This window comes from Vigna unguiculata, chromosome 9 (genome assembly GCF_004118075.2).
Source record: "Vigna unguiculata cultivar IT97K-499-35 chromosome 9, ASM411807v1, whole genome shotgun sequence".
Classification (NCBI taxonomy): Eukaryota; Viridiplantae; Streptophyta; class Magnoliopsida; order Fabales; family Fabaceae; genus Vigna; species Vigna unguiculata.
The window spans coordinates 31489919-31501187 of NC_040287.1; the positions used below are offsets into that span (position 1 = coordinate 31489919).

Genomic DNA, 11269 nt, shown 5'->3' on the forward strand with positions numbered 1-11269 from the left:
TCTGTTTTTTACTATTTCTTTGTGTGAAAGATGACAAATATTATATTTAGATTTTACCCAAAAGGTTATATTTGATTAAGTACTCTTCAAATCGTGTGATGTTATAACTTTTGAGTTCGATCTATCATAACTATGATCTTTACCACGGATTATTATTATTACTGTCATTTCTGAATTTCTTTTTTATTTTATGTAGGAGGTAATATTCAAGGAAATTATGCCTTAGTTACACAATATTGATTTATTACTTCAATCTCGTTAATATCGAACAAAATTCAATAGGACTACAACAAAAGTTAATATTAATTCATGAAGAACTAAACTTAATTTTAATTTTTATGCAAATATTTGTTAGAAATGTATTCAAATAGGATTTAATCAAGTACAGGTCTCCTTGATTTAAATAGATTTTTCAAAAAATATTTAAAAGGAAAACAAATTTTCATGAATTACTATTTTAATCAATTAATTTTTATATAAAATAAAAAAATCATAATATTATATTATTGATGAGATATATTCCCTTTTTAATATTGAATATTTTAAAAAATTATAATTATATAATTTTAAATTTGTAAGAATTAAAATATTTATTAATTTTATAAAATAAAGTAAATATAATAAAAAAATTAAATTTAAAGATATTTTTAATATCTTTTCTACTGTATTTTGAATTTCAATTTATGTTAGATAATAATAAATAACATCTATAATAATAACATTAAATTATTATATTATAATAAATGAAATATATTTATACTTATACTTTTGAATAAATTAGAAAATAAAAATAGTTATATACAAATTATTAAAATAAATAACAAATAAAATATGTAAAATAAATAATTAATATATATATATATATATTTATTTATTTATTTATGTTTTAAAAAGTGGTTCAATAAATTTACATAAAAAAATCCATTGAAACATAAATAAATTCAGATAATACACACAAAAATACAAAATCAGATTTATTTGTTATTCCAATTTAAAATGAACTTTCCCGTTGAATTGTTTTGGAAGATGTGACTTGGAAATTATACACATTTTTAGTGATCTAAGTCGCTGAATAAAGAACTTTGATAATCCTTATAAGTAGTTAATGTTAACAAAAGCTTTAATGTTGCATATCTTCAACCAAAGTTCCGATTGATGCTCACTTTCTAACCTTCATGTGCCTTACGCCTTAACTTAAGAAACACAAAAGAACTCAGAGAGAGGCTCTTATAATTCAAAAGGTTCAAAAGGTAGAAACATTTCCAACAGCTCAGGTACTTTTACCATCGATGGGATCTTCCTCCCTGCTGGAAGTGATAGTGATAATAATTTTATTCCATATCATGACAATCCTAGCACAAAGCAAACGTTAAGTTATGCATACGACTTTTTCAGAAATACAAGTAAACACATTAATCCTTGAAAAAAATGTGAAAGGATGTTATGTCACGATATTTTTTCAGATATATGTCACGATATTTTTTTCAGAAATACAAGTAAACACATTAACAACTTTTTCAGATATATGTCACGATATTACAACACTACCAGCATAAGGACACTTTCATGCAAAGTAGATTCCAAACATTCCAGCTACCAATGCCCAAAATCTTGAAATACTATTTTAACATCAATGGCAATATTTGTTTCTTCTCCTATCTTGGTTAGAAGTACGATCATAAATTCACAATTAAGTACAACACAAACCACAAAATATGGCTCATTGTCCTAAAATCCCCACTTCCTAGTAGTGCACAATATTTTCCCCACCAACTCTGGAAAGCAAATTGCTTCCACTTCACACTACCAAGTGAGAAACTAAACAGTAATCTTCAAAATTGTTTTCTCATATCAGTCCCTGGCGCTGTAAGTCGGTGTATGTCTTCTTATTATAGATGTTGCCTTCTTTGTCTTCATACTCTTCCTCTAGATCTGGGCGCCACTTGTTCACTCCTTGTCTTTGCTGTATCTTCTTCCAAAGATCCTTTGCTTCCTGCAACACAGTCCAACAAAGCATGTAATATACTATAAATCCTCACTTTATTTTTCTGTCCTTGCAGTCCAACAAAGAGCTGAAGTGCTAGCGAGGATAGAGATATTCTAGCGATGGAATTGTTTACGACCAGCCACTTTTCATCGCCAAATTAAACATATGAAATACAATAAAAAGGACAAAAGGAGTAAAAACTGCACCAGTCTCTCAAAAAAACTTGTGTCTAAAATTATTAGCAGTTGGTTTGATTTAATCACCGTTGTACTATATTATTTAATTTCTCGTAACACCTGAACATTTCATTGAGATTCAACTTGGGTTACATTTCAATAAGATTCCGCTTGTGTGAAATGCATAAGGAACCGCTTGCGTTACACTTCAGTAAGATTCCACTTGTGTGAAATGCATAAAGAAATTTCAAGAGGACATTTGCTTTTTTGAACTTTGTCCAACAGCTGACATAATTGGCAAATGCCCTTTTGAAATTGCCTTGACCATTTCACACAAAAGGAATCTTATTGAAATATTCAGGTGTCACGAGAAATTAAATAATATAGTACAGTACTGCCGATTAAATCAAACCATGTGCTCATAATTTTCGACACAAGTTTTTTTAAGCTATACATCTCAAACCTTTTAATAAATGGGTTCTACTAACAAGTACCCTAAAGGAATTCGTTAAGGAATAAATAAAAAGTTCATTGGAAATTACAGCAGAAGTGCACTAGCAACATTAAATATTCCACTTTCTCATAAAAGAAACTTTTGATTTATTGACCTTTACATCTTATGACGCTGGTTAGCATTCTCTACAAAACAGTAGATCAATGAAAATCTTAAAGCTGGCTAATCAAGTTACTTTCAATTAGTTATAGACCATGGGAAAAAATATAATGTTGACGTGGACTATTTCCATTTGAAATCATGGACTCAGTAAGACTCATTAACAAAAAATAAAATAATGGTGCGTCTGTATACACAGAAGATGAAAGTAATTGATATTTAGCTTAAGAAATATACTAGAGACTGACTGCCGGCAAGGGAATGAAACAAATAAATATATGCGTACCTCAATTGATGTGATTTCGTTGAAATTCTTGGTATTAGGTATACCAAGACACCGCATCCCATGTTGATGGCGCCATTCTTTAAAATGTCGTTCAAAAGCCCGACGCCCCCAATAACTATAGTTCCCACATATCTCACACTTAAATTCCTGAAATGCATATTCCACTTCATTTAATAATCAAAATACTGTTGAGCTAATGAAGTATATAAAAATATGATTGTGAGCCGCAAAGAAACCTACTATAACAAGTCCCTACCCTCTCAATCAGTAAACAGATTTATCTAATGTGACATGATTCTACCAAATAGTAGCAGATGTAACAATATTTTCTTTTAAAATATTGATTTGAGTTTCCAAAATTCTAATGACAAATTAATAATACCTGACCCAGACCATGTAGCTTATATAGCCAATAAGGTATAGGTTTTCCATCCCACCCCATTGGTAATTTTAGGGGATTATATATCTGCTGCTCGTCATCTTCGCTTTCAGTGTCCTCTTGTGTCTCTTCCTGTTAAGATCATTTAATATAACGAACAATTAGATGAGCCATTTTTAGAACATAGAAGGAATAAAAGTAAATGGCTAACATCTAAATCGGATATAGAAGAAAGTCCGAAACTTCTTTCTCTTGAAATAGGGACTGTGAAACTTAAAAAAAAAATGTTTTTATTTGTCCAAGATTTTCGATGACCTTGTGCATCTAACAGTCAATTCTTTTGAAATTTCTACAGTCAATCACAAAAAATTTGGCGTCAATGGTTTAACAAGTGCCATAAAAGAATTACCCCAGTAAATAATTTATTTTTCATATGTTAACTTCTGCCAGATCGTTCTTTTTCTATTCAACCCTTTCATAAAAATGCCTATAGATGATGCAATCTATAACAGCATACTCCATTCTAAAACAGAAAAGTACAAGATTATTATACTCAAGCTGGTACTGCCCACAAGTTTACTCACAGAAAGTTTTTTCAGAGGGATACAAATCAAACTATATAAAGTGGTGAATAATTCAAAAGTACTATTATAGATGAGTAGAATAGAGAAAAGCCATATTGGGATCGTGATGATCCCAGTTATCACTTGAATGACTGTCAACCTACCTAACCATTGCCTCTTAGATTTTAGTTTCTCAAATTAAAAAAAAAAAAAAAAAAAAAAATCACCACCAGATGCTTATAAGCCAAACAAAAAATGCATGCTATATTTATGGCATCCAAGATACAAAAAGATATTATCTAGAAACAGATGTTAATCATAGAATTTGAACATAGATTCTAAATCAATTCTACAAAACTAGATTTGGTGAGAGTTGTCCAGGCTTTATAAGTTGGATTTTATGTCATATCTCTAGTTCATGTGGCACTAAATACACCCCTCAAGGCTGCAAATTAAGGTGCCTTCCCAACAATTAGGCTATTGCAATGCTGAATCAATAAAACTAATTTGAGAAACTATTTTCAAGCTGATGCAGTAAGAATCACTATGTTTTTGAGGATCATTACATTGCTTTGACTAAATGACTAACCTCCTCACGTTCTGCTTCCATTTCTTCATATGTTAGGGCCTGTTTCTTTACAACATTGTCTTTTGTTCGAGCAATTGTCTGTAGAAGGGTGAGAAAAATTATACATCCAGACAGAAATTGTGATAAATGCAATCATTATACATATCCAAAATGCTGAAAAGAAGACTCAATGACAGTAAACTAAAGGAAAATAAGCAAAATAAGCTAACCTCCTCTAACAAATCACACAGTTTTTCCATTTTAGCTTCCATCAATGCAATTTCTTTAGAATTTTCATCTTCTTGTGGAACTGCAGCAACCCTGTTCTTTTCTACACTACGTGTCCCCTTAGCAAAATGCTTCCTCTCCAACTTTTCAAGAGGTGTGTGCTGCATGAAAAAACAAACAGAAAAATTGGTATATCAAGCTTTCAAGCCAGATTCACTATACAGATATATTGTTTATGGGCAGGACATCAAAGCCACTTTAAACAAAATTCAATTAATCAAGGTCTCCTAGAACAAATAGAATTTTGTAGGTCAAAGAATTTCAATTTAATTGTTATCTACCATGGACAACGGAAATGCCACTTATGAAATAGATAATGAATTCACACTTCCATAATATTTATTCAAATGTATGAGATAATGGACAAGCTGAAGAAATAATGTTTTCCAGTACTTTAATAAAATAGAATCACGCAGGCATGAAGTTAGATATTATGCCAAGAGCCAATTATATACACATCAGCTAGTACTCCAAGAACTGTAATAGCTGATAAGGGTAAGGGACCGGAAAGATGGGTGGTCCAAGTAAGTTAAAACATAATGAACAGTAGCCAATAAAACTGAATTTGTGCTGCCGCCCAGTGGGCATACAATTGTGACTCTGATACTAAAGTATTGGTCTTGAGGCAGATAAGTTAAAAGACAATAGGAAAACAAAATCACTAAACATCCGTTATGACGCTAATTTTGACATTTAGAGAGATACCATAGCAAAGATAATTTTGACATTCCAACTTCCTTCCACGGAAAAAAATATAAAATACAGGGAGGAATGGAGGAGTGAATAACCTTATACCATGTACGAGTTAGAAATTACCTTTGTGAGGAAGAGCCTCTCAGCCCGTTGCTGAATAGTACCACCAGTCTTAAGCCCTAATGCAGCCAGAGCCTATCACATCAACAAGAGCAGAAAAGATGTAATCAATTCATCAATTTTATGATAATTGACGGAATTCAAGACCACTCACACAATTATACAGAGTCCTGAACTTTACCTCCTTTAACCTTTCAGGACCCACTTCCATCAGCTCTTCAACAGTACTATAATAATCAAGATCAATGGTAGCATGCTCAGCAGGTACATGTCCATTTTCCTGATTGTCATTTTCCCATCCACGTACCTTTCCAGCAGCCCAATTTTCTTCAAATTCAGTTGTTACCTGCAACATTGATATTAGATTCGCCCTCCCATATAAGAGAAGATGAAAACAATGCACAAGGAATCCTCATTTCAAAAAGATGAATATTATAGGCCAGTTTGCTTGGAATTCTCTTCCATAAAAATTACTTTGAAAATTTGTTTGTTGAAGCTTTAGAAAAAATAAACAGATATCTCACTATTTTTGAGAAGTCTTTTTGAGTACTTCTGAGGGAAAGTGATAACAAAATTCTAAAATAAAAAGTACTTCCATAACAGTAACCACACAAGAAAAATAGCTTTTTCTTTTTATAAATTCTCCAACACACTAAGATTAACTTCCAAAAATTACACGCACACCTTTTTATTATGCAATATAATGTCATTCAATATTACTCCAGAAAATAAATAAAGGAACAGAATTGAAGCATGAAGCAGGAATTGCTGAAGATGACTGTCGAAACTTAAAAGTTCATACTTAGCCAATGGCCAATCATGCATTTCTGTAAAGACAATAAAAAATACGGAAATCATAAAGTCCTTTCAAAAGTCAACTCGCTTTGGTTCAAAAATATATAACAAGTAAAGAACGCAATAAAAATTGGGACATGAAAGAAAAAGGGTGTAAATTACTTAATAAATACAACCACCAAACTTTTCTTCACTTGATAAAGGCAAAATACACTACAATGTTTTTATGTAAAATCATGTCTATAGACAACTTATTGACCTCTATATCCTTCTTAGAAGTTTTCCCTATAGTATTTTAGGTCTTCATCTATCTCTTGAGATTAGGTAACCCTCCATCTAATCTATTACTATCCTTAACCATCTAATCTACATGTCCTGCCCATACATGTCCTAACCACCTAAAACAAGTTTTCACCATATATTTACAACATGCGCCACAACAAAATTGTTCTTATAATAAAGATACCCCGTCAAAACAAATAATTACTACTTTTTCATAGAGGAAAAGATATTGTAGCAGAAGGCCTGAGAACTTGGAAGAAATTGGCACAAAAACTATATCATATTACAGGACAGGTGATAGACCAACATTATCACCGGATTGATCTGAAACAAAATTTTCAGAAATCAAGCCTAATGCAAATCATTCACAACAAAGACTTCTGAAAATTCTATCCACACATTTTGTTAATTATGTGATGAAAGAGCTTAAAAAGAAAAAAGCTATACATCCAGTGATGCTAAAAGTTAAGCCAAAAATGCTACAAGTTTAAAACAGAGGCCAGAGAACATTAAAAACCTTTGAGAAAATTCGATCAAGATCTTGCAGTGGCTCGGTGCGCTGGAAAAAGTATATCAGATACTCCAAAAGATTAACCATATATTCTCGGTACTGTCTGGAGATAAAAAAACAGTAAAAAATTAGAAGCCTATACAAACACAAATTTCATACAAAAATAGGATCCACATAAATACCAAATACTTGTCAAATTAACTCGATAGAGAATACATTCACCTGGTCATTTTCATTTTGCGGGGAATCTTATTTGTGTCTGAGAAAACATCAAGATATGCAGAATACTCAAGTGGTTCTCCAAACTTAGAATTGACATACTGATAATATAATTCATGCAGGTCTAAGTATCGACCAAGAGCTTCCTGAAAGAAAATTTCCACGGGATCAGTGCCCAGAAAAAGCTATAGGAGAATATATTATCAGTACAGCAAAGTCGCATGCCTCTTCTCTCAGTAAAATATGTTAAATTAAATTCCATCTTGCATATTCAATGTCTCAAAATAACATAACATAATGTCAGACAAATATCCTCTTAACATTTCTCCTAATTAATCGACAAACTATTTAAATGACCAGTCGTACACAATAGATTACGTTAAACAGTATCCCCATGAGTTACCAGGGCTATTCTTTAAATTATTAACAATCCCTGCTTGTTGTTTGTCCCGCATGGCAAGTTAAGTTCAATTTCACTAAATCAGCATTCTCTACTTTTTTTTCCATATTACACACAAAGGAGGAGGGGTATATATATATATATATATATATATATATATATATATATATATATATATATATATATATATAGAGAGAGAGAGAGAGAGAGAGAGACCTCTCCACTAAACTCAATTTGAGGTTCTTCTTTGAGAACCGTTTCATAATCATCGTTGGCGTCAACAACACGTGCAACTGGGTGCTTCCTATGATACTCTCGTATCTGCAACACCACAAAAGAAGCAATCCGTTATTCATAAAGTGATAAACCAGTAACAGAAGTAAAATAACAGAGAGATTCTAGCTCACCATATCCTGTTAATTATTTTTTAACAATATAACTAAACTAAATCCCCAATTCTCCTTCCAATTCCACATAAAATTACAATAACAAACCTGCACGTATACAAATTTAAACACGAAACAATTTCGATGCTTCACCGCTTAAAGTTCCTTTATGAAATGATAACTTCATTTCATCTAAAAATTGATAAATAAAATTAAAATTTAGACAAAGTAGAAAGAAAAAAATAACCAACCTCCTTGAGTCTATCATAGAAGGCACTGAAAACGTTAATTCCAGAGGCAGTTTGGCCTCCGAGTGCAGCAATCTCGTCCTTCCTCGCATTGTCATTATCTTCATATATCCCAATCTGAAACGTGGAAGAGCAAACTAGGTCACGATGTGAAAATGGAAAAAGAAGGAAAAACCTAATAACAAGCAAACGCACAAGCTTTTCAGTGGTGGAGGTAATGGTATCGATCATGTTTCGCACACGGTGACTCTGATACAAACGCTCCTTGTTGGTACCAGGCTCATTCTGGAGCTCCTTCACTATCAGCCGCTCCAACCGTTCAACCTCCTCGTGTGCCGCCCGCGTCACTTCCAGCACCGTCGACGACATTCTCTTTCTCTCTCTACACCTCTCACTTCTAACAAAAAATGCTGCTAATACTTAACCCAATCACTCTTGGGCCTAACGTTGGCCCTATCATTTACGACCCAATAGGCTAAACGGGTCAACTAAATGAACTTCGGGATTCGTCTAAATATGTTTTCAATTCTCAATTTCACCAAATTTTTTAATTTAATTTGAAAAATTAAAAAGTAAGAAAAAAAAATCTTCCAAAATCTACAATTAATTGTCAGCCTTCTACAAAATTTAAAAGGTCAGTTCTTAAAATAATGTGAGTCTCTTTTTATCTATTTTGTTAATGGATGACACTCCATCAATTAAGTAATCAGGAAATAAATAAGTATCACTCAGTTAAGAAATTTCGTTCCCTTGACGAAAATAAAATTATGATCCTTGCACAACCATAACCTAGACAATGGAGAGTAAATTTTTCGCACTTTCTCACTCAAAAACCATTTTTATTATTAAAAGAAAATAAATGTGTACTATCCTTTTTCCTTGATATTAGAATTTAAAAACAATTAATAAAAATAAAATATCTCTTACATTTGAGTTTTTATTTGAGAGGTATTTGTGCATTATCATTTATTGTACATGGAACCGAGTAGTTTTTGAAAGGTCTTGATCCTCTTGATCTCTATTTGATAAGTACTCTGACATTCAAGTTGGAGACAGGAATTATATGATAATTACAATGATATTAAGTCACCTTTATATATTTGATTCTCATTAATTACTTTTACGAACGTTTAGATCCCTTTGTTGGAAATAGTGAAAGTGTAAGTCAAAAGTTTCACATTGGATAGAATAAACAAAGTTAAGCTATATAAGAATAAAGACTTATAATACCATTGCTTTAAGGTTTTGAGGTTAAAGTAGTGTCAAATGCCTTATATGTGTAAGACTGATGAGTACGTATTTTTGCCCTCATTTAATGTTTAATTCTTGGTATTTAATTGAATTTGTGTGCCTCAAGAGTGATTTAATTGATAATTTTGATAATTAGGTTGTTTGAGCTTGTGTGATAAAAATGTCTTAAAAAGTGATTTTTAGCTACATAAATTATTTTTGGATATTTTAACGTTTGTTGATGCAGCTGAAGTTAAGTTTTAAGCTCATTTAGAGGTGTGGAAATAAATTGATTAAAGCTTCATGACACCTTAAAGATAAATCAAAGAATAAGAAATTATCAAAAGCACAAAAATTTAGGCCAAGCATTACATGAAGACGGCAAGAAAAGCTTGAAAAAGTGAAGAAGTTTGGCTAAACCAAGAAGAGAGGAAAGAAAAATTGGACCTTGCGGTTTTCTTTATCTTTATGATAGAAGATAATTTGGGAAAATATATCTTTAGATATTTTATTTGATATTTTTAAATAATTATCTTATTTAATTATATCATAAAATATTAAAAGATAATAACTACCAAATCTTTTTAAATATGACAAGATCTTCTTGAATCTTTTTAGTTCCACAACAAACAAATATATATTGAAGATATTGGATTATTTAGAAGATAATTTAAGGAGATTGCAAAGGGTTGATTTGGAAAATTAATACAAATATTAATTGGTGATAATTTATCATATATCTTTAAGTAATTAATTAATTTAATTATATTAGATATTGATATTATCAACCAATTATATTTGTCAAATAGTCTATATCTCTCCAAGTATTTTTAAATATTTATATTTATCTTTATTCCAAAAGATATTTGAGAGATTTTAGCAACAGAAAAGCTCAGTCCAATTCCTATATAAAGAGACCAAGGGAGAAGTAGAAGACAAGCTCGGCACTTCGGAGTTTTGGAACCCTTAGGGGTGCCTAATTTCGTTTCCTTTCTCTCTCTTTTCTTCTCTCTATTCTTCTTTTTATTTTGTATTCCATGGATTGCTAAACTTCTTGGGTTGATTCCATTGTAATTTCATTATGGATTTTGAGGTTAGAATGAATTAATTTCTTTGTTCTTTTTATTATTGTTGAGGTTTTAATTCATCTATGTCTTTTATCTTTGAATCTCGTAAAAAGTAATGATTTTAAATCTATATGCATGTTGATCATATGAGTTCAAGGGTTTTTTAATTTAATTGAGACTTTACTTTGATTTTATTTAGAAACTTTCATGTGATTAAATGAGTTTTTACCAATAATTGAGACTTTACTTTGGTTAAAGGTATTTACTCTAATGAAAATTAATCGAGACTTTACTTTGATTAATTAAGCTTTTTATTTGGTGAGGAGATAAAAGAATAGACATGATTAGGCATAGTAAAATTTGATTGAGACTGTACTTTGATTGAATTTACTATGGATAATCTAAAAGTTCTCACTTTTAATTGAGACTGTACTTTGGTTAAAAGTGAGAACGCCAAC

At 31.1% G+C, this 11269-nt stretch overlaps 1 protein-coding gene across 1 annotated transcript; it reads right to left on the reverse strand.

Moving 5' to 3' along the window:
* Positions 1-1491: 1491 nt before the first annotated feature.
* On the reverse strand, positions 1492-8964 carry LOC114164521 (splicing factor SF3a60 homolog). The gene is made up of 12 exons (XM_028049231.1): positions 8710-8964; positions 8518-8631; positions 8097-8201; positions 7484-7626; positions 7268-7364; positions 5855-6019; positions 5677-5748; positions 4803-4961; positions 4594-4671; positions 3445-3573; positions 3063-3209; positions 1492-1993 (listed from the first exon to the last, which is right to left on the reverse strand). Exons 1-12 carry the CDS (start codon positions 8881-8883, stop codon positions 1847-1849), a joined length of 1530 nt encoding a protein of 509 aa, XP_027905032.1. The 5' UTR covers positions 8884-8964; the 3' UTR covers positions 1492-1846.
* Positions 8965-11269: the final 2305 nt, after the last annotated feature.